General features: G+C 44.7%; 1 protein-coding gene across 3 annotated transcripts in view; it reads left to right on the plus strand.

Annotated features, from left to right (window-relative positions):
• The window catches only part of ATP9B (ATPase phospholipid transporting 9B (putative)), a 242,507-nt gene that overhangs the window by 106,227 nt on the left and 113,689 nt on the right, over positions 1–22,591 (plus strand). For all 3 annotated transcript variants that reach the window (XM_069957885.1, XM_069957883.1, XM_069957884.1), the window contains exon 11: positions 4,824–4,900. In XM_069957885.1, coding sequence (XP_069813986.1) covers positions 4,824–4,900 — 77 coding nt within the window. The remainder of the gene's footprint in view (positions 1–4,823; positions 4,901–22,591) is intronic.

The raw sequence follows: 22,591 nt of genomic DNA on the forward strand, positions 1-22,591 counted from the left end.
GAGCAGGAGCCGCCCTACGAGGAGGGATAGTATGGTGCACCATTAGGGTCGAGTCCCACTGATCACACTGATCCTCATGGGATAAAATCTTCACAAACCTGGCGAGAACATACAAACTCCTTGCAGATGTTGTCCTTGGTGTGACTCGATCTCTGTACTGCAAGCAGTTTAAGAAACGTTGCACAATGTCAAACCCCATCAACCTAATATTGATGACTTATCCTAAGGATAGGATAACCCCTGTAAAGTTTGCGCTGACACAATGTTGACACAATGTTGTGCTTCTTGTGTGTGCATAGATAATAAAACCCAGTTGGAGACATTGGAGAAGTTGGGAAAAAAATGAAAATATTAGTACAATTGGATTTGGATTAACTTTGTAAACCAGTGAAGACCACTGCAATTTTCTCCCCTTAAAGGGGTTATCCACCTAAGAGTAGTAAACGAAATGCTGGCTGGTCTTACTCACCAAGTCCCACTCTGTATTTTGAGCCATCTCCCGTGTTTCTAGCTGCTGCCATTCCTGAGTTACAAGTTTTTCTAAAAGCCGTCCTATGACCAAGATAGGAAACTACATTTCTCATCATGCATCTCCCTGATTGGTCGATTTGCATACTCTCCTCCTTAGCTTTCTTTCCTGCCCATTGCTGTCATTACTATTGCAAAGGATTTTTTTTCCCACTGATTTTGCATCACATCACCCCAGTATGTATTCCACCCCGATGATGTAGCTGAGCCTGGGGGTGGGGGGGTGAAGTGTAGGTTTATATCTTTGCTTGTTGACTGTGAATGAAAACATTCTAGTTCCATCCAGACTCTAAGACATGGGTCTCAAACTCAATTTACCCGGGGGCCGATGGAGGTAGAGTCTGGGTGAGGCTGGGCCGCATCAGGTTTTCCACAAAAAGGGGACTGGGGGGTGACACAGGGGGCTGGGGGGTGACACAGGGAACTGGGGGGAGCTGGGCAGTGACACAGGGGACTGGGGGGAGGAGAGGGTGGCACAGGGGACTGGGGGGAGCAGGGGGGGTGACACAGGGGACTGGGGGGAGCAGGGGGGTGACACAGGGACTGGGGTGACAGAGGGGACTGGGGGTGACACAGGGGACTGGGGGGAGCAGGGGTGACAGAGGGGAGCTGGGGGGTTACACAGGGGACTGGGGGGACCAGGGGGATGGCACAGGGGACTGGGGGGAGGAGAAGGTGACACAGGGGACTGGGGGGAGCAGGGGGTGACAGAGGGCAGCTGGGGGGTGACACAGGGGACTGGGGGGAGCAGGGGGGTGACACAGGGGACTGGGGGTCTCTGAGAGGGTACTGGGGGTGACAAAGGGGACTGGGGGTCTCTGAGAGGGTACTGGGGGGAGCAGGGGGTGACACAGGGGACTGGGGGGAGCAGGGGGTGACACAGGGGACTGGGGGTCTCTGAGAGGGGACTGGGGGTGACACAGGGAACTGGGAGTCTCTGAGAGGGGACTGGGGGGGAGCTGGGGGTCACTGAGAGGGGAACTGGGCACACACCCCTCCTCCTCCTCCTCTCACTCCCGGCAGCGGCGCTCTCCTCTCAGCCGCACATGCAGCTCCTCGATCTCTAGAGAAGGAGGCCGCGGGGACTGTAGGGTGAGGTGATCGCATCGCTGCAAGTCCTGGGGCTGTAAAGCAGGATCGGGGGATGCACTGCATCCCCCGATCCTGCTGAACAGCCCCAAGACTTGCAGCGATGCGATCACCTTGCAGTCCCCGCGGCCTCCTCCTCCAGAGACCGGGGAGCTGCATGTGCGGCAGGGACGCTAGGGGGCGGCGGCTCTGCTAGGCGGCTGTAGGCCCCTGCACCGCTCACCTGCCCCGCACCGCCGCTGCCCACCTCTCCGTCGTCTTCGGGAGGCCGGCCGAACAGCTGCAGCCGTCCCTGACGCCGGCCCCCCCTCTGCCGCGTCATCAGCTGCTCAGCCGCGATTGGCTGAGCATAAAGTTAAGCTCAGCCAATGGCGGCTGAGCAGCTGATGAGGGCCGCACTTACAGGAAAGCTACCATTGAGGTGGGGGCCGCAAACTAGTGTCCCGAGGGCCGCAGTTGGCCCGCGGGACGCGAGTTTGAGACCCCTGCTCTAAGAACATCTATAACACTTAAAGTATGCAGAGCTGAGACACAAAGACAGGTACATATGTCTGCATTCACTGACAGCAAGCAGAGATAGAACTATAACTTTTCATATTGCAGAAACCTAAGCTCAGGGACCCATGTAAGTCTTTAAAGGCAGCACAGGTGCATGGAGATGATGCAGATAATGTCTCCTGGGGGTCGGGTTACCAAGTCAATAGGCAGCTAACCCAGCCCCCAGAGAGATCACATCCTGCAACTACAAAGGGATGGGGAAGAGGGAGCTGACCGTGGTTAGAGTGGACCCAGAGTAGAGGTTTTTATACATATAGAGTGGATTAGAATGAGAAAAAAACATGGGACAGGGTGCAAGATAGGTTTTACATGTATTTTAGACATAGGGTGGTATTGGGTAGGGGGATTGTTTAGAATATTGTTGTTTTTTTTTTTGTTTTTTTTTTACCCAGATAACCCTTTTAAACATCAGCAGCATCAGAAGGCAATAACTTAACATTAAATAAATTGCATTTATGCCAGCTAGCTATGACGCTCATAAATCATGCCTTTGGTGTAAAGTGCATTCATTGTAACGTTAGGGCGTAGAGCATGTCATGTCTGCACTTAGCATACTTGTGTCTGCTTTATGGAGCCCTTCATGCATTAATTTAAGAGTGATAATAAGTTGTTTGTTGATTGCAGTTTTTCTCTCCATCTCAGACAGCTTTGCAAGAAATGATTAATTATTCTTCATTATTTCTCCCATCCGAATGGCTGGAATATTCAGAATATATGGGAGTTTGTCAGTGGCCTGCTTTGTGATCATGTTCATCTAATATTAATAGCACATTTATCTCCTGAAAGAGGCAGACATAATGCATTGGGAAATTAAGATGGAAGTATTGATCAGTTGCTTCATTGTACAGAAGTGATGGGGAAGACACTTATCTATAGGAGATTGCAAGTGGTTGAGGCTCTATTATGAAACTGTTAGGCCAATCTTTCATTATATCAATTTTTATTTGAGAAGACTCAAATTAATACTGGTGTCACCAAACCTATAAAACAATAGCTTAGTATAGCAAATGAAATATGTGCAGGCAACTACCAAAAGCTATATATTGTTAAATAGATTTTTTGGAAATAATTTAAATCTAAAGCTGGTATAAAAGGATAGTTGCCTAAATACTAAAATTGTTATAAAAGAATAGATACTGAAATGCTAAAACTGGTATAAAAGGATAGATGCCAAAATAGTAAAACTGGTATAAACAGATAAATGCCTAAAAACTAGAGCTGGTATAAAAGTATAGATGGCTAAATTATAAAGCTGGTACAAATGGATAGATGCCGAAATGATAAAGCAGGTATAAAAGGATAGATGCCTGACTGACTTTAGGACCTTATTCAGATGAATGTAAGGTGGCTGTGTTTTATCCAACATATTCTGTTTGCAAGACAAAGGCCCAGATTTATTACAGGGTAAGAGAGAAGCTGGTGTAAACTGCCTATAGCAGCCAATCGCAGCTTATCTTTCTTTTTACCAGAGCTAAAAGCTGAACTGTGATTAGTTCTATGGGCAGTTTACACCAGTTCTAGCTGTAGAGTATCTTGGATCTTGCAGCAACACTTTGCAGCTATTAGACATCATGTGCGGGCGTGTTTTACCGACACGCCATGATTGCAACGTCGACCAGCTCCTCCACGTCTTGGTACGGATACTTCAGAGGCATGGAATCTCAGGAAGTAAACACCGGGAAGCAGAAGGCTTCAGATGTTCCTAGCAGTATTTGTAGCTACATGATTTTGATCACTTTTATTTCATTTTTAGGGTTTAGGGTTAATAAAAAAATGCTTTTTTGAGTTTTTATAATATATATGTGTTTTTCTTTTACAAATTATTTTTACTTTGTTTCATCAGGGGACTGGATTTTGTGATCTACTGAAGTAGATACATAGGTATTATACTCACACAAAGTGTTACAAAATGTAACTGTTACAATAGGCAGACGCGGCCTTAGGCAGAGCCGAATTGGCTTCTGTAGCTAGGAATGGCTCTCCCTCTGCATCAGTATTTCTCAAAATTTCTAAGCCAGGCTGTGCTTAAATCAATTTTGTCATAGGACCTTTAAGGCTATGATCAGACACTGTGATGCGAGTATTCAAGGCACACTATGAGAGTATTGTAAATATCCCTGAGAGACATTGCATGTGTGCTGTTCGATACACGTTCCACAGATTGAGAAAGTGTGTTCTGAAGACATGTTTTCTCTGTACACTACATGGAGGGCCCATTGTTTGCCATGTTGTTTCATCGACTGCATGACTCGAGGGGAAGAGGAACTTGCAACAGCTTCTTAATAGGAATTGGGGTGCCCCATGAGTGGAACCTCCACAATCCGCTAACAATTTAGTGACCACTGATACAAGACAGACAGTTCAATTAAATTCAATAAAAAAATATATATATTTTACATGTAAAATCTGCATCAGGATTTGGTCACATAATCCAAAACCTTCTAATAGTAAAACTGGTTTAGTTGCCCATAGCAACCATACCGTGTTAGGCCTCGTTCACACATCCACAACCGCAGAGCCCCAACCGTGGCCCATGACACAGATGTGCGTCTATAGTTGTCCACAACACACAGACCTCTACATAGATCCTTGCCACAATTTTGGGTCTTTACGTAATTGTTAAAATTATTTTCTATTATATATTCTAGGCACTGTAATAGGTGTGGTAATCTATACTGGGAAGGAGACAAGAAGTGTCATGAATACATCAAATCCCAAAAATAAGGTAAGGGTTCTTTTTTATGTAATAATATAAAGCAGAACCGTTAAAATGTTTCTGTATTGCATCCTTATAATAATCAATAATAACTCTCAGGCAGAGGTGGATTAGGTAGATCCTATCCTTGGATGTTCCCTAAACTTGGGCTCCCACTATACTGTATCTGTAGTCATCACCACTTTTCTGGGCTAGTCACTAGATAAAATTCTGCCTAGTCTCATATACTAACTCTTTTTGAGCCCATGCTTCTTTTCAGGTCTGTGTTATATAATCGTTTTCTTTCTAAACTCAAGAGCTGTAAAGTCATACTGAGCCTAGAAGTAAAACATGGTTCGCTTTATCAGCTGTATGCCCATGTCTGCAGCTCAGAGTATGATACAGAGCTAACGGGTTACCTTTAACAGAAAAATTAGGATAGTGGCCCTTGTCAACCCTAAAACACTCTTTGTAGCTAGTAAAGTTATTCTTGGTGCTCTAACACGCCAAAAAGGTTAAGTACCATTCCTGGTGATCTAGGTCAATTAACCCTTAGGGGACACAGCCAGTTTTCATTTTTGCGTTTTCGTTTTTCCCTCCTCGTGTATATAAGGCCATAGCGCCTGCATTTTTCCACCTAGAGACCCAAATGAGCCCTTATTTTTTGCGCAACTAATTGTACTTTGCTATGGCCGATGTAATTTCTGCCTAAAATGTGCCGGGAAACCAGAAAAAAATTATATGTGTGGTGAAATTGAAAAAAAAAATGTTTTTTTTTTTTATTTGGGGGGGGGGGGGGGGGGGGGGGGGGGGGGGGGGGGGGTTGTTTTTACTCCGTTCGCCCTGGGGTAAAACTGACTCGTTATATATGTTCCTTAAGTTGTTACGATTACAACGATATGTAACATGTATAACTTTTATTTGATTTGATGGCTTGTAAAAAATTAAAACCTTTTAAAGAAAATATATGTTCCTTAAAACTGGCTTATAGCGCTTTTATCCTTTGGTCTATGGGTCTGTGTGAGGTGTCATTTTTTGCACCATGATGTGTTCTTTCTATCGGTACCTTGATTGCGCATATATAACTTTTTGATCGCTTTTTATTACAATTATTCTGGATTTGATGCGACCAAAAATGCGCAATTTTGAACTTTGGGATTTTTTTGCGCTGACGCCGTTTACCGTGTGAGATCAGGAATGTGATTAATTAATAGTTCGGGCGATTACGCATGCGGCGATAGCAAACATGTTTGTTTATTTTATTTATTTATTTTTATTTATAAAATGGGGAAAGGGGGGTGATTCAGACTTTTATTAGGGGAGGGGATTTTGTGTTATTAAAAATACATTTTTCTTTTACTTTACACATATACTAGAAGCCCCCCTGGGGGACTTCTAGTATATGCACTCTGATCTCTCATAGAGATCCATGCAGTATAGTTATACTGCATGAATCCATGAGATCGGTGTTCTATTGCTTTTGGCTGCTGCAGCCAAAAGCAATAGAATGCCGAGCCAGGATCAGCGCCATTACGGCGCAGACCCCGGCCCGGGATGGATGCGGGGATCGCCTATAACCCCCCCCCCCCCCCCCCCCCCCGCAATCGCGCCGCAGGGGGGCGATCCCCCCACTAGACCACCAGGGATGGATATGAGCAAGTATTTAGAAGCAGCTGAGCTGTCAACTTTGACAGCTGCTTCTAAGTACTTAATTAGCGGGCACGGCGATCGGACCGTGCCCACTAATAGCTGCGATCCCGGGCTACATGCGGCACCCGGGATCGCAGCAGTTCAGAGGGGGGTCGCCGCTCGACCCCCCTCTGAACTCCCATAGCGGCACGAGGACGTTCAGTAACGTCCTGGTGCAGCTATGGGTTAAACTGGTACTCCGGCGCTGATAAAAAAAATAAAATAAAAAGTCAACCATAAACCTAGTTTTAACATTTATCATCCCTCCTGAGTCTGTCTCCGTTTGAATTTCCGCTGTTTGCAGGTCCCTGAAGCTCCAGTTAATGTGTTCATTTTTTCTTCACTTCCTAGTTTGGGCTTTCCCATGATGCACTTTGTCTCCTGTGATGTCTAACTGGCTCTGTGGAACCTTTAGATGGCTTACATCTTGCTCAGCCAATCAGAGCTGAGCAACCTGAGTCATCTGACAAAGGGAGGCTAGCCTAACAGGGCGTAGACCTGTCTCTCTCTTGATGATGTCATTGTCACAAAATGGCTTCCACAGAGCAGCCTGGGGTCAACAGTCATTAGGTAAAATAAAATGAGTTTACTTCACTTCCTGGTGGGGGTTGAGGGGGGAAAAGATAGGGAAGGGGGGCAGATAGGTGATTGATGCATATTACAAAGTTATATAACTTTATAATGTGTTTCAGTTACTGAGGAAAAGCTTTTCGCAGGAGTACTCCTTTAAGGGTTAATGTTTGAATTCCAGGAGGACTAGGGCAGTAGGCTGTGTAGCCAGCTTTGTTATACAATTTACATATCTTATGCCTTACTTTGACACATAGTTGTTTACTTCACTGGCTGTTTGAAGGGTACCTGCCATAAAGAATCTTTATTCAATCCCCTGCTGCCGGACAATGTTTTGACCTTGAATACCGCCATGCTGGGTGAGTTTAAAAACCCTACTGAATCATGCAAAGAACTTGCCCAGCGTGGTCATATCTATAGTTACTCCAGCCTCGGAGCAGTTGCACGCAGATCAGGTGAAGATTTATGGCAGGTTTCCCTGGATGTACAGTTACGCTCTGGAAGTCTGTCAACAGACGACCCTGGACGTAACTGTACATCCTGGGTCTCTAGGGAGCTATGAAGCGTGCTCCGGAGCGGAGCACACTTCATGGTAGGTGGGGACGGCTGCAGTGAGCAGCCAGGCCCTCACCGTTAATGACGCTTAAGTGTAAGTGACAGGAGCAGCTCCAGTCACTTACCAATCGGGACCCCCGCAGTGTGATTGCGGGGGTTCCGATCGCTTTCTTGGACCGCCAGAGCTCTCTAACCTTCCTTCGTGCAGTCCGAGCGGCACTCTGCTGATTCTCGAAGAGCAGAGCGCTTATTACACTGATCAATGCTATGCCTATGGCATAGCATTGAACAGTGTATGCAGTCTGATGATTGCATGTAAAAGTCCCCAAAGGGGACTTTAAAAAAAGAAAAAAAGAAGTGTTAAAATGTTTTTAAAAATACACCAAAGCCCCTTCCCCAATAAAGATTAAAATCACCCCCCTATCCCATTATATAAATAAAACATATAGAAATAATAAAATTAATGAACATATTGTATACCGGACCGTGCGTAATTGTCTGATATATTAAAATACAACAATCGTCATGGCGAACTGCGTAAATAAAAAGAGGGAAAAAAGCACCAGGATTGCCAATTTTTTGTTAAATTATATGTAAAAGATTTTTATAAAAATTGATCAAAACGTCTGATCTACACAAATATGCTGTTAATAAAAACTAGAGATGATGGCGAAATAATGGCACCCCATACAGCCCCATAGGTGAAAAACTAAAACCGTTATAAGCATCACAATAGGGCCATTTTATTAATAAATTGCAAAAAAAAAAGGATTTCATAAAAAATATATATATAACATTAGGAAATATGTGTAAACCTGCATATGGTTGTGTTCGGGCTGACCTATAGAATAATGTTATCATGTCGCTTTTACCATATAGTGCATTACGTAGACACAGGAACCCCCCAAACGTTATCATATTGCATTGTTTTTCCGATTTCCCCAATTTATATTTTCATAAATAATATTTTTGGGTTCCATCATACATGTTATGGTAGAATGAAAGACGCCATTACAAAGTGCAACTATTCCTGTAAAAAACAATGGCCCTGTAGATAAAAAACTGAAAGTGCTAGAGCTCTTAGAAGGGGAGAAGGAAAAAACGAAACCGCAAAAATGAAAATTGGCGTGGTCTACTGGGTCATTTTGGGCTTGGTCCTCAAAGGGTTAATAGTAGTAATGTACTGGACTGTCTGACAATACAGAATATTAGGTAATCTGGTTCTGGTTATAGAAATGGGGAATCCTCCATGAGAAATGTAGTATTGAACTGGCATCCATTTATCCTATTTTGTGCTGCATTAAAGAATTTGCCAGTATATTTCTGATAAAGCACCCACCCCATTCTCCACAAAACATCCACATTGAGTGCTGAATGTAAGATAAAATATATGAATTGCCTCCTGTTGCATGTCCCCTCATGATCAGCACTGATCCATCCAAGAACAAGCAATGTGTCTCTGACTACTGAAGCACACTGTGCACATGGTAGTCCGAGAAACAGGTTACTGTTCTACCTATATAAAGACGGGACGTGAAAATGAAAGTACCATGGCACAAAGATGCAAAAGAAAGCCATAGGTATGATAACTTAACATTCATCATTTGATGTGACATTGTTCTGGGTGACTTCAGGTGTGCATACCAGTGAGTAATGATGACATGTGAATGATTTCCCTTTGACAAGGATTGGAGGACTGTGTCAACTTATCAATAGCATTATAGTGTTAAGGAGCAAATAATATGTTGATATCGGTTCTCGCTTATGAGGAATAATGAAGAAGCGTATATGATGCTACTACTTTCACCATAAGAGAAAATGTCACTTCTAAAACATTGCACATTTTACAATAAGCCTAAACATATCCTTGTGTAAGTATTTTAGGCATATTCAGCACCAGAGGAGGAGTTAATGTGACATTTTGTCATTTGGGCAATGAATCATCTATTGAAGGTTCCCCAGAAATGAAGAACAGGATGGTTTAGTAATTTGCCTCGGGAAAGCAAAACTGTCAATATATGTCTGAAACAGGCAACTAGTGGTAAACATTGATGACTGTTTTGTTTAATGTGTTGATGGTCTCTGCCAGCATAAACTGTCCATCACTATTGTCTATTTCTCACAAAGACCATATTCCCTGCGGGATAGAGGAGGGCCACATTAACTGTCCAGGCTCTGATGAGAATTCCAATCAATTAGCTGAGCTTCTTTAAAGTTGAGGGCACCTATACACATGATGGTGTGTGGCACGTGGTTTTCTAAAATCAGTCAGTGTGTGAGTATATCAATAAATGCATTCAGTTTGAAATAGGTAACAAACTATTCAAATATGAATGAAGCAAGTACCTGTAGTCCTTCAGTATCTACTATGATTAACAATAAACTATCTTTATTTATCATGATGAAAAAGCTCATTGTGCACATCCACAGCAGTTTGACACCTCACTTCTTTGTAGGGAGGTAGAGAACTTGTTATTCAGTGTTGATTTGGGAAACATTGTAAAATGGAATTGACCTGTAAGTATATTATTGAGAACAATGAATAAGCCATAAAACTGAAAATGAGTTCTTAAAGAGGGACAACTCAGGTTTTCACCATTTCTATGATAGTATTCTGATAGACAATCTGCCGACAATCTTCTATGTTATATGTGTTGCTTTTCACATTCCAGTATATTGTCTGTGAAATGTCGGGTGATGTACTGACAGGGGGATTATACTGTACATAAACCATCAAGTAATCCTCAAGTCCCACCTGTATGCCCTGGAGCAGGAGTAGGGAATCTTGGCTCTCCTGCTGTTGCAAAACTACAACTCCCATCAAGCTTTAGCTTCGACTGTCCAGGCATGATGGGAGTTGTAGTTTTGTAACATCTGGAGAGCCAAGTTTCTCTACCCCTGCCCTAGAGTGAGCTGATTCCACAGTGTAATTTTTATGCCAAAAACATACCATAGATTCAGGTTAATGCCATGTTGTTTACCTGTACTTGATGCTCAGCTGAAAACCACAATGCAAAGCTGGGCAATTACCAGTGAACTCCCTAAAAACAACTTTTGAAGTCATATGTAAATGAGGGCTGTTTTGTCAAGGAGGAAGGCGTAAAGCCGCAGTGATGAAGGCCACAACCTCCTCTTTCCTGGCCAGGCTTGTGTGTTCCTGCAGCTCACTCCTTTATGTTCTCAGTGTATCGAAGTGTACATAAAATGGCCTTGTCAGTGCACCATGCCAATGGCTTTATTGGGGCTTTACTTTGGGCATGTAAGGATACCATTGGAAAGGAGATGGTCATATAGATACTGAAGAATGTTTAGGAAGCAAAATTAGGTGACATATTCCCCTCAAAGCTTCATACCAAAAACCTGCTTTTGGGCTAAGTTCACGACATGTCAAAATGACGTCTGTCTCATAATAATGGCCGTCATTGTGCACTTAACGTCTGTTATTTCAAGCAACCTAGCCACTAACTTTTGTGCATTATTACATACTGTACAAGAAGTTTGTAATAAGATGACCTAATTTATATCAACTTTTTATGTTAAATATATTTTTAAGACATTTTTGGTGATGTTTTCTTTAATTTTCCATTTTACTATGTTTTTTTTTTTTTTTTTTAAGAATAATTCTGAAATCTTGCAGTTTTCATTCTGGCTACTAGGCTTTAACCTCTTAAGGACCCATGACGTACCGGTACGTCATGGATCACTGTCACTTAAGGACCCATGACGTATCGGTACGCCAGCCCCGGTAAAGATGGCTGCTGATTCTATCAGCAGCCATCTTCATGTGTCACATAGGGGGCAATTTCCCTGCCCCCCGTGACGACGATTGCTGTGATTGGCAGATGACTTGTCATCTGCCAATCACAGCGATTTGCTGTATTTCCGGGACCGGACCCCGACACAGAGCTGTGATTGGTGCTGTCCGAGACAGCACCAACCACAGCAGTGCCTGGGCATCACCTGCCCTTAGATCCGGCCTCCCGATCGCCCGTGATTGGCCGGCTGCCGCCAGCCGGCCAATTACGGGCGATCCACACTACTACCCCCATCATCACCTTCTCTGCTTGCTAAGAATGTGCAGCAGAGAAGGTGATGATGGGGGTGGTGAGTCCTGTGCCCGGTGCGGTCCTGGAGTTTGCCGGGCGCCGGGTGCCTCCTCCCCCCGTGCTGCTTCCTCCTCCGGTAACGGGGAGATGATAATCTATCACCCTGTTACCGGAGGAGGAGGCAGCTCGGGGGAAGGAGGCACCCGGCACACTCCAGGTCCGGGGGCTTCCTCCTTCCCCTGTGCTGCATGCCTCCCCCAATCCCCCTCCGCAACCCCCCCCCCCCGGATACCTCCTCCTCCTCCTCGGATACCTCCTCCAGTGTCCTCTGCCAGCTCCCCCCTGTCCAGCTCCAGACTCCCCCCCCCCCCCCCCCCGTCCAGCTCCAGGCTCCCCCCCCTGTCCAGGCAGCCCCCCCCCGGTCCAGGCAGCCCCCCCCCCCCGGTCCAGGCAGCCCCCCCTCCCTGTCCAGGCAGCCCCCCCTCCCTGTCCAGGCAGCCCCCCCCCGTCCAGGCAGCCCCCCCCTCCCTGTCCAGGCAGCCCCCCCCCTCCCTGTCCAGGCAGCCCCCCCCCTCCCTGTCCAGGCAGCCCCCCCCCCCCCCCTGTCCAGGCAGCCCCCCCCCCTGTCCTGCCAGCACCCCCCCCCCTCTGTCCTGCCAGCACCCCCTCCTCTGTCCTGCCAGCCCCCCTTAGTCCTGCCACCCCCCTCCGTCCTGCCAGCCCCCCCTCCGTCCTGCCAGCCCCCCCTCAGTCCTGCCAGCCCCCCCTCAGTCCTGCCAGCTTCCCCTCAGTCTTGCCACCCCCCTCCGAACTGTCAGCCCCCCCTCCGTCCTGCCACCCCCCTCCATCCTTCCAGCCCCCCCTCCATCCTGCCAGCCCCCCCTCTGTCCTGCCAGCCCACCCCCCTTCGTCCTGCCACCCCCTCTCTCCTCCCACCCTCTCCTCTTACCCTCTCCCCTCCGTCCTGCCACCCTCCCCTCTTACCCTCTCTCCCCTGCCACCCTCTCCTCTTACCCTCTCTCCTCCGTCCTGCTGCCCCTCTTACCCTCTCCGCTGCCACCCTCCCCTCTTACCCTCTCTCCCCTGCCACCCTCTCCTCCTACCCTCTCTTCTCTCCCCTCCGTCCTGCCGCCCCTTCTCCCCTCCCCTGCCACCCTCTCCTCTTACCCTCTCTGCTGCCACCCTCCCCTCTTACCCTCTCTCCCCTGCCGCCGCTCTCCTCTTACCCTCTCCCCTCTGTCCTGCCGCCCCTCTACTCTTACCCTCTCCCCTCTGTCCTGCCGCCCCTCTACTCTTACCCTCTCCCTTCTGTCCTGCCGCCCCTCCCCTGCCACCCTCTCCCCTGCCACTCTCTCCTCTTACCCTCTCCGCTGCCACCCTCCCCTCTTACCCTCTCTCCCCTGCCACCCTCTCCTCCTACCCTCTCTGCTTTCCCCTCCGTCCTGCCGCCCCTCTCCCCTCCCCTGCCACCCTCTCCTCTTACCCTCTTCGCTGCCACCCTCCCCTCTTAAAAAACACACGAATAAAATGTAAAAACAGTACATAAAACACTAACACTTACACGTGTAAAAGCATAACACTTACACACCCCTTTAAGGATGCCTTCACACACACCGGATCCGCAGGGGATTTCACGCTGCAGATTCGCAGAGAAAACCTGCTGCGGATCCAGCGCCAGTGCATCCCTATGAGAATACATACATGCAGAAGGAATGACATCCCGCTGCGTGTATGTAAGTTAACCGCCCGATGGCCGGAGCATACATCACCTCCTCCCCACTCTGGTTTGCTTCGGGGGTTCTCAGCAGGACATCCCGCTCAGCCAATCAGTGGCTGCGGCGGGGCAGCTCACTGATTGGCTGCGCGGGATGAGCAGACGCCGGGAGCCCCGAAGCAAGCCGGAGCGGGGAGGAGGCAAAGTATGCTCCGGCCAGCGGGCGTTAACTTACATATAGGCAGAGGGATGTCAATCATAGGGATGCACTGACGCTGGATCCACAGTGTGCGTATCCGGTGTGTGTGAAGGCATCCTAAAGAAAAAAAACAAAATGGCCCACAGGTTGTTCTCGGCTGAAGAGGCATTCGTCTGGATTGCCTCCGATACTGAGACAACCAGTGAGGGAGAAGAGGAAGATCCCTCGTTCCCTCTTCCTTCCTCTTCTTCCTCATCGTCATCACCATTTAGTGATGACAAGCCCCCAAGGCGCTGCCCCAGGACTAGGCCCCAGGAAGCCCCACAAGCCCCCCCAAGTGACCCCACCCCGTACGAACCACAGATTCCTGAGTTCGTTGGGGTCACTTGTGGGGGGTGTCCTCTGTTTTGACAGCACGGGGGCTCTGAGAGCCCTTCGTCCTCCATTCTGGCCAAATCCAGCTTCCAAAATCCAAATTGCGCTCCTTCCCTTTGGAGGCTTTCCGTGCGATTACTTTGCACTTTGTGTCCCCATGTGGGGTACTCTTGTAATCAGGGGAAATTGCGCTACGTGATTAGGCGTTTATTTTTTTCTTTTAACCCCTTGTGAACATGAAAAATTCAAAGTTACACCAACGTTTTAGTGTAAAAAATAAAATTTTTCATTTTAACAGCACATTGTTCCACATTTGTGCCTGTCACCAGTGGGGTCCATATGCTCACTATACCCCTTGTTACATTCCTTGAGGGGTGTAGTTTCCATAATGGGGTCACTTGTGGGGGGTTTCCAATGTTTTGGCAGCACGGGCACTCTGCGAACCCGACATGGCCTTCGTCCTCCATTCCAGCCTCTAAATGGCACTCTGTCCCTTTGGTGGCTTGCCCTGTGCCCATATGGCACATTATATCCACATGTGGGGTATTTTCGTACTCAGGGGAAATGACCCTACACGTTTTGTGTTAATTTTCTCTTTTAACCCCTTGTGGAAATGAAAAAATCAAGGCTAGACCAACATTTAGTGTAAAAAAAAATTAAATTTTTACACTAAATCATTGATCTAGTCTTTATTTTTTCATTTTCACAAGGGGATAAAAGATTAAAAAAACACGAAATGTGTAGAACAATATACCCTGAGTACGGAAATACCCCACATATGGACATAAAGCGCCATGCGGGTGCAGGGTAAGCCTACGAAGGGAAGGAGCGCCATTTGGCTAGAATGGATGGTGAATGCCATGTCGCATTTACAAAGGCCCTGTGTTGCCAAGACATTGAAAACCCCCCAGAAGTGATCCCATTCTGGAAACTACACCCCTCAAGGAATCTAATAAGGGGTGCAGTGAGCATATGGACCCCTCAATGACTGGCACATTTGTGCTGTGAAAATGAAAAAACGAAATTTTTCACTTTCATGTCACATTGTTCCACATTTGTGCCCGTCACCAGTGGGGTCCATATGCTCTTTGCATCCCTTATTAGATTCCTTGAGGGGTGCAGTTTCCAGAATGGGGTCACTTGTGGGGGTTTACCACTGTCCTGGCAGCATAGGGTCTTTGTAAATGCGACATTGCCCTTGAAATCTATTCCAGCCAAATCCAGCCTCCAAAAGCCAAATGGCGCTCCTTCCCTTCGGAGGCCCGTCTTGCGGCCGCATGGCGCTTTATGTGCACATGTGGGGTATTTCCGTACTCGGGACAAACTGCTCTACACGTTTTGTGTTTTTTTTTCTCTTTTAAACCCTTGTGAAAATGAAAAATTCACGGCTAGGCCAATGTTTAACTGTAAAAAAATTAATTTTTACACAACATCATTAATCTAGTTTTGATGTTTCTCATTTGCACAAGGGGTTAAAAGAGAATAAACAAAACAAAACATGTAGAGAAATTTCCCCCGAGTATGGAAATACCCCACATGTGGACTTAAGGCGCTATGTAGCCGCAAGACGGGCCTCTGAAGGGAAAGAGCGCCATTTAGCTTTTTGGGGCTGGATTTGGGTAGAATGGATTTCGAGGGCCATGTTGCATTTAAAAACTCCCTGTGCTGCCAAGGCAGTAAAAGCCCCCACAAGTGGCACCATTATGGAAACTACACCCCTCAAGGAATGCAACAAGGGGTGTAGTGAGCATATGGACTCCACTGGTGACGGGCACAAATGTGGAACAATGTGGCGTGAAAATGAAATATTACTTTTTTTAAACTATAATGTTGGTCTAGCCTTGAATTTTTCATTTTCACAAGGGGTTAAAAGAGAAAAAAAACACACAAAATGTGTAGAGCAATTTCCCCTGAGTCCGTAAATACCCCACATGTGGACATAAAGCGCCATGTGGGCACAGGGCAAGCCTCCGAAGGGAAGGAGCGCCATTTGGATTTTGGAGGCTGGATTTGGCCAGAATGGATGATGAACGCCATGTTGCATTTACAGAGCCCTTGTGCTGCCAAAACAGTGGAAATCCCCCACAAGTGACCCCATTCTGGAAACTACACCCCTCAAGGAATCTAACAAGGGGTGCAATGAGGATATGGACCCCTTGATGACGGCCACAGTTGTGCCTTGAAAGTGAAAAAATGAAATTTTTCACTTTCACGTCACATTGTTCCACATTTGTGCCCGTCACCAGTGGGGTCCATATGCTCACTGCACCCCTTATTAGATTCCTTGAGGGGTGTAGTTTCCAGAATGGGGTCACTTGTGGGGGGTTTCCAGTGTTTTGGCAGCACGAGGTCTCTTTAAATGCGACATGGCCCTGGAAATCCATTCCAGTGAAATTCAGCTTCCAAAGGCCAATTGGCGCTCCTTCCCTTTTGGAGGCTCGTGTTGCGCCCGCTTGGCACTTTATGTCCACATGTGGGGTATTTCTGTACTCGGGAGAAACTGCGCTACATGTTTTGTGCGTTTTTTTTCCTTGTATCCCTTTGTGGAAATGAAAAATTGAAGGCTAGAACAACATTTCAGTATAAAGAAATAATTTTTATTTTTTCACGCCATATTGTTCAGAAAATCTGTGAAGCACCTGTGGGGTCCAGATGCTCACCGCACCCCTTATTACATTCCTTGAGGGGTGTAGTTTTCTAAATGGTGTCCCTTTAGGGGTGTTTTTTAGGTTTTGGCACCCCTGAGCCTCTGCCAACCTGAAGTGGTACAGTCAGAAATGACGAAATATAACTGAGGTGTTCAAATTCACTAGGCGCTCCTTTATATCTGAGGCTTGTGGTTGCGTCAAATAGCGCAATAGGGCCACATATGGGGTATTTCTATAAACTGCAGAAACGGGGCAATCAATATTGTGGTGCATTTCTCTGGTAATAGGTTTACAATTATGAAAGGTATTGGATTACAAGAAAATCTCTGCACAGAAAATTTAAATTTTCAAATTTCTTACACACTTAGCTTTTATTTCTGTGACTCCCCTAAAGGGTTAAAAAACTTTCTGGATGTGCTTTTGCAGAGTTTGGGGGGTGCAGTTTCTGAAATGGGGTGCTTTGTGGGGCTTTCTAACATACAGTCCCCATAAATACACTTTAAACCTGAACAGGTCCCTAAAAATATCTGATTTTGAAATTTTACTGAAAATTTGGAAATTTGCTGCTTATGTTTTACGCTTTCTATTGTCTAAAAAAAAATGAAATGTAGTTTAATAAATGCCGCCAACGTACAGTAGACATGTTGCTAATGCTATTTAATATATAATATATGTGGTGTAACCATTTTCTGTATAAGCAGAAAAGTTTTAAAGTTGCATTTTTTCACAATTTTTCACGTTATTTTGGTTTTTTTCATAAAGATTCGTTATAAGTATCGACTTCAATGTACAAGAAATGTGAAGTACAATATGTCACGAGAAAACAATCTCAGAATCAGCCAGATAGGTAAAAGCATCCCGAAGTTATTAATGAATAAAGTGACACTGGTCATATTCATAAAATTTGCTCCAGTCCTTAAGGCCATTTCAGGCTCTGTCCTTAAGGGGTTAAGACAATGCGTCATCACAAACTGACCTGTTGGTTAACTCTATTTCTTTGGTGACACTTTGTTTTATTTTATTTTTAATAAAATTATTCTGAAATCTTGCGATTAAAGGAAAACATTCCAGGAATTTTACATAGAAAGTAACAACTAAATTGTAAAACTAGCAAAATTATATATTTTCTGACTAAAAATAAATGGACGTGCTTCTTTAATTTTAGGTAAATTATACTAGAGCATGTACATGGTACGGATAATAGTAAGGTATTTGCACATGATGGAATGTATTCAAGTGTTTCCATGGCATATTGCTGTTTTGTAGTTCTTTATTACACTGTTGAAAGACTAAGGATATTAGGGAGCAAGGATAATATGAGTTGCCTGAAGCAATTATTGCAATCTCTGGGGTATATTGATTTGTGTTTCTAATTGGAAAAAAATATGTTAGTGTGTTACAAACTATGACAGGTAATACATTGCTTATGTGTATTGCACATGTCTACTCTTATTGAGACTGTTGGTGAATGGATGCAAGGCGTTATTCTACTTTAAATGTTAGAGCCCTTAGAGGTCTAATTTCCATTTAAAAATGGACAATAAAACAACAAGCAGCAGCATAATGCAGTTTAGCTGTGTTATATTTACTTAAAGAGCACATTACAAAGGTTATAATTTTAAAATTTAAAGGAGAAGTCCTGTGAAATTCAAAAAAGGTAGGAAGGTGTGTGTGTGTGGGGGGGGGAGAGGGGTTGTGCAGAAAAATAATAAACAACGTTAACATACCTGTCACGTAGCGCTACTCCTGGGTCCAGCTGCCGGTGTCCTGCAGCTCTTCTAGCTGCGACGTCACGTACCCGGCTGAGCCATTGTCCACTCAGCCAATCAGTAACTGGGGCATGGTGTTGTAGCTGGAAAAGCCAGGTTTTGTTAAGTGCCTGGGTTCCAGCTGAAAAAGACATCCAATGACTGTTAGCAGGACCCTGGAGAGTGGCTGTGGGTGCACGAGGACGAGTAAGTTTACTGGTGGGTTTCTTTTACATAAAAAGGGGTGTATTAGGATCCAATAGTTTTATCTTTTCTGAAGCAGTACTGTATGTGAATGATCTGTCATGTCTTATATGTAGGAAGCCCTTTAATAAATCGTTACAATGTAGCAAGCAATAAAAAAATACCTTTGTACAGAGTATTCATGAACAAGACCTATTCTAACCACCAGTTCTGAAATCAGGTTATGAACACAGTAGTCTCATAACCATCCCTCATTGTGCGCTGTGCATGAGCTGTGGCAGCTTGTGTTCAGCACAAGTCACATTGAAACATGCAATTTTACTGACAGTGCCCAAACATTTTGCTTTCAGTTGAATGAAGACATGAACACCAATTTTGGGTAATATCTCTGTATATGCTTACTTCAAAGCACTAATAACAAGTAAATGTTAATTTCTGGGATGTTTTTTCTTTTTTTTGTTAAATTTGCTTAGGCCATTTTGAAGGATTAGGATAATGTTAACTAGTGCTCCTCCATGCCTTAATATATAATATATACATATATATATATATATATATATATATATATATATGAAAATAGCAGTGAAAGAAAATCAAACACATGTTTGTGCTTTTGCTAGAAATATCTGTGTCATGATAAAGGTAGTTTCAGGGGATAAACTTAGTGTATGGTAATATAGGTTTAATCTGTGTGATTTCAAGCATACCTTGCCTTTACAAATTGAGCCCTCTAGTGCAGAGTTAGCTGTTTTTATTACTATGGAAATGAGCTCCTAAAGCCCAGGGGTATTTCCTCTGGATGCAAAAGCCCAGCTATGTACTTCGCACAAATTGCCTGCAAAGCTCCTGTGATCACTATCGGCCTCCAGCTGGTTAATTGACACAGGTGGATATATGAAAGGTACACTGGGGGGAATTTATCATCATCATTTTATATCTTTTTTTTTTTTGATAGTGCCTGTGGCATTTTGATACATTTGGGGTGTAAAAACATGCTCTAAAGACAAGGGGCATAATATAGACCACTTTCTATTTAGAACAATTTTGATAAATTCCCTTCAATGTGTCTCCTTGACCTACCAGCTATATAACAGTGTTGGCAGTTTAGAACATGAATTGCAGCTGATAGATTCCCTTTAACCCCTTAACGACATCGGGCGTATATTTACGCCCTGATGCCGGTAAGGACGTTCAGAGCGGGGCCACGCGGCGACCCCGCTCTGAACCGCGGCGGTCCCGGGTGCCGCTTGTAGCCCGGGACCGTAGGTATTAGCGGGCACGGTCCGATCGCCGTGCCCGCTAATACAGTAATCAGATGCAGCTGTCAAACATCACAGCTGCATCCGATTACCGGATTCAGCTGTTCCCTGGTGTCTAGTGGCGGAGATCGCTCCTCCGGGATGTTATCCCGGAGGAGCGATCTCCGTTTCTGAAGCCGGCCGGGGACCGCTCCAAGATGGCGCCGTCCCCGGCTCGGCACTCGTTTACTTCCGGCTGCAGCAGCCGGTAGTAAACGAGTGCCTATCTCATGGATCTCTGCAGCATATCTATGCTGCAGAGATCTCTATGAGAGATCAGATCACCAGGGGGGGCTTCTAGTATAATTGTTAAAGTAAAAAAAAAAGTGTTGTTAATAGTAAAAAGCCCCCTCCCCTAATAAAAGTCTGAATCACCCCCCTTTTCCCAGGTTATAAATAAAAGTAAATAAATAAATAAACAAACATGTTTGGTTTCGCCGCGTGCGTAATCGCCTGAACTATTAATTAATCACATTCCTGATCTCGCACGGTAAATGGCGTCAGCGCAAAAAAATCCCAAAGTGCAAAATTGCGCATTTTTGGTCGCATCAAATCCAGAAAAATTGTAATAAAAAGCGATCAAAAAGTCGTATATGCGCAATCAAGGTACCGATAGAAAGAACATATCATGGCGCAAAAAATGACACCTCACACAGCCCCATAGACCAAAGGATAAAAGCGCTATAAGCCTGGGAATGAAGCGGTTTTAAGTGACGTATATTTGTTGACAATGGTTAAAATTTTTTACAGGCCATCAGATACAATAAAAGTTATACATGTTACATATCGTTTTAATCGTAACGACTTGAGGAACATATATAACAAGTCAGTTTTACCCCAGGGCGAATGGCGTAAAAACACATTTCCCCCAAATAAACAAAATGCTTTTTTTTTTTTCAATTTCACCACACTTTGAATTTTTTTCTGGTTTCGCAGTGTACTTTATGCAAAAATTCAGCCTGTCATTGCAAAGTACAATTAGTGAAGCAAAAAATAAGGGATCATGTGGGTTTCTAGGTGGAAAAATGCAAGTGCTATGGCCTTTTAAGCACAAGGAGGAAAAAACTAAAACGCAAAAATCGAATTTGGCTCTGTCCTTAAGGGGTTAAAAGATTGGGAAAAAATCTAGAATAATAGTCATTAAAAAAATGCTTTATCTGCGGTTCTGCCTCTGTGGTCCTTTTAATCTTGATTCGTATGGATGCGGTTTTTCCCTGAAGAATTAGCTGGTTGCTTGCGCTCACCCATAGGAGGAACATCTCTTTCCTACCCTATTTACCTGGTCCAGGTGAGCCACGCTTAGGAATCTAAAAGAACAGCCCATAAACAGTGGGCAGGATTTTGTTATGAACACAGGGTGTGGACCCACTGTGAGAGTGGTTCTGCCCAGTGGACTTAGAGATATATATATGATTAGATCGTTAGAGATGAGCGAATAGGACAGGGGGTTCATAGTAAACAAACACTGGAGAGAAAAATTAGGTACCTAAAAGAAGGCAGTAAACATAGTCAAGAAATAGCCTAGGTCACACACTGGAATAAATCCACATGCAGAAATAAACTTTCACTTAAACACAATGGAACCTTTGCTGCGGCACGGTGAAGCGGCTGTGCCTCCCTGATATACCAGGTGCTCGGAAGAGAAAGAGTCTGGTCTGGATGTCCACACTGACGCTTAAGAACCAGGAGATGAGGGAGTGTGCATCCTATGGGCAGAGACTGGAGCAGATGCATGGCAATGGAAATCAGCATAGACTGGAGGTAATCTGACACCTCTGCACCCTGGGAGCAGGAGGATGCCATTGGGAGCCGACCGCTGGCGGTACATTGACTTGTTTTTCACTCGTAATTTAGCGGTTCCTAATCCACAAAACAATCTATATTTTCTGAAGTTTTTCCAGTCATTTCATCTTAAATTAAAAATGCGGTGTATATTTATTGCAGTACTTTCAAAGCTTTTCATTGCCTTAGGAGGCGAACACATAATCCAAATAATTTCATTTTCCTAACAGAATAATGATTTGCATTCTAAATGGGCTGGAGCTTTAATCAGCAACTTTTATAGCAAATCCCCTGCTGAGTGGTAGAAGTGTCCGCCACTTGAAACATATTACATGAATTGCTGGATGTGATGGGCAGACAGCACAGATTATGTATAATAACCTGTTCCCTCAGCAGCATTTGCAAATCTGTAATCAATTGTGTCTGTATAGATATTTCTTAAACCTTGTCAGTCTCTATGCTGCCTGTCAGTGGTAAAGGTCATTTATGAAAGCTAATTAACACTGTGAAAATGGATGTGCAACAAGTGTTTGGATATTACAATTTTGTCCTTCAGCTCTCTGGGGTTTTGGCTTTTGGGTATCTAAAGCTAGTAAAAATGTGTAAGCTGATGACAGCTCAGAATCAACATGTTGCCTTTTTTAATATCATGCGGTGGACAGTTATGCTGTTACGCCCTGGTCACTAATATAAAAAGTAATGCACCAGCAAAGTGCTTCTATAGAATAGGGTATAGATTTGTTTTATCCGAGCTTAAGTTATACATATAGATTGTCTCCTGCACATACACTGAATATCCGCTCTATTAAATACCTGCCCTTCCAGAGTTGAAGCTTCGTTGTATGATACGTAAACACATGACCCTGGAGTACAACATACAACACATAATCACA

Source organism: Dendropsophus ebraccatus, chromosome 2 (genome assembly GCF_027789765.1).
Source record: "Dendropsophus ebraccatus isolate aDenEbr1 chromosome 2, aDenEbr1.pat, whole genome shotgun sequence".
Lineage (NCBI taxonomy): Eukaryota > Metazoa > Chordata > Amphibia > Anura > Hylidae > Dendropsophus > Dendropsophus ebraccatus.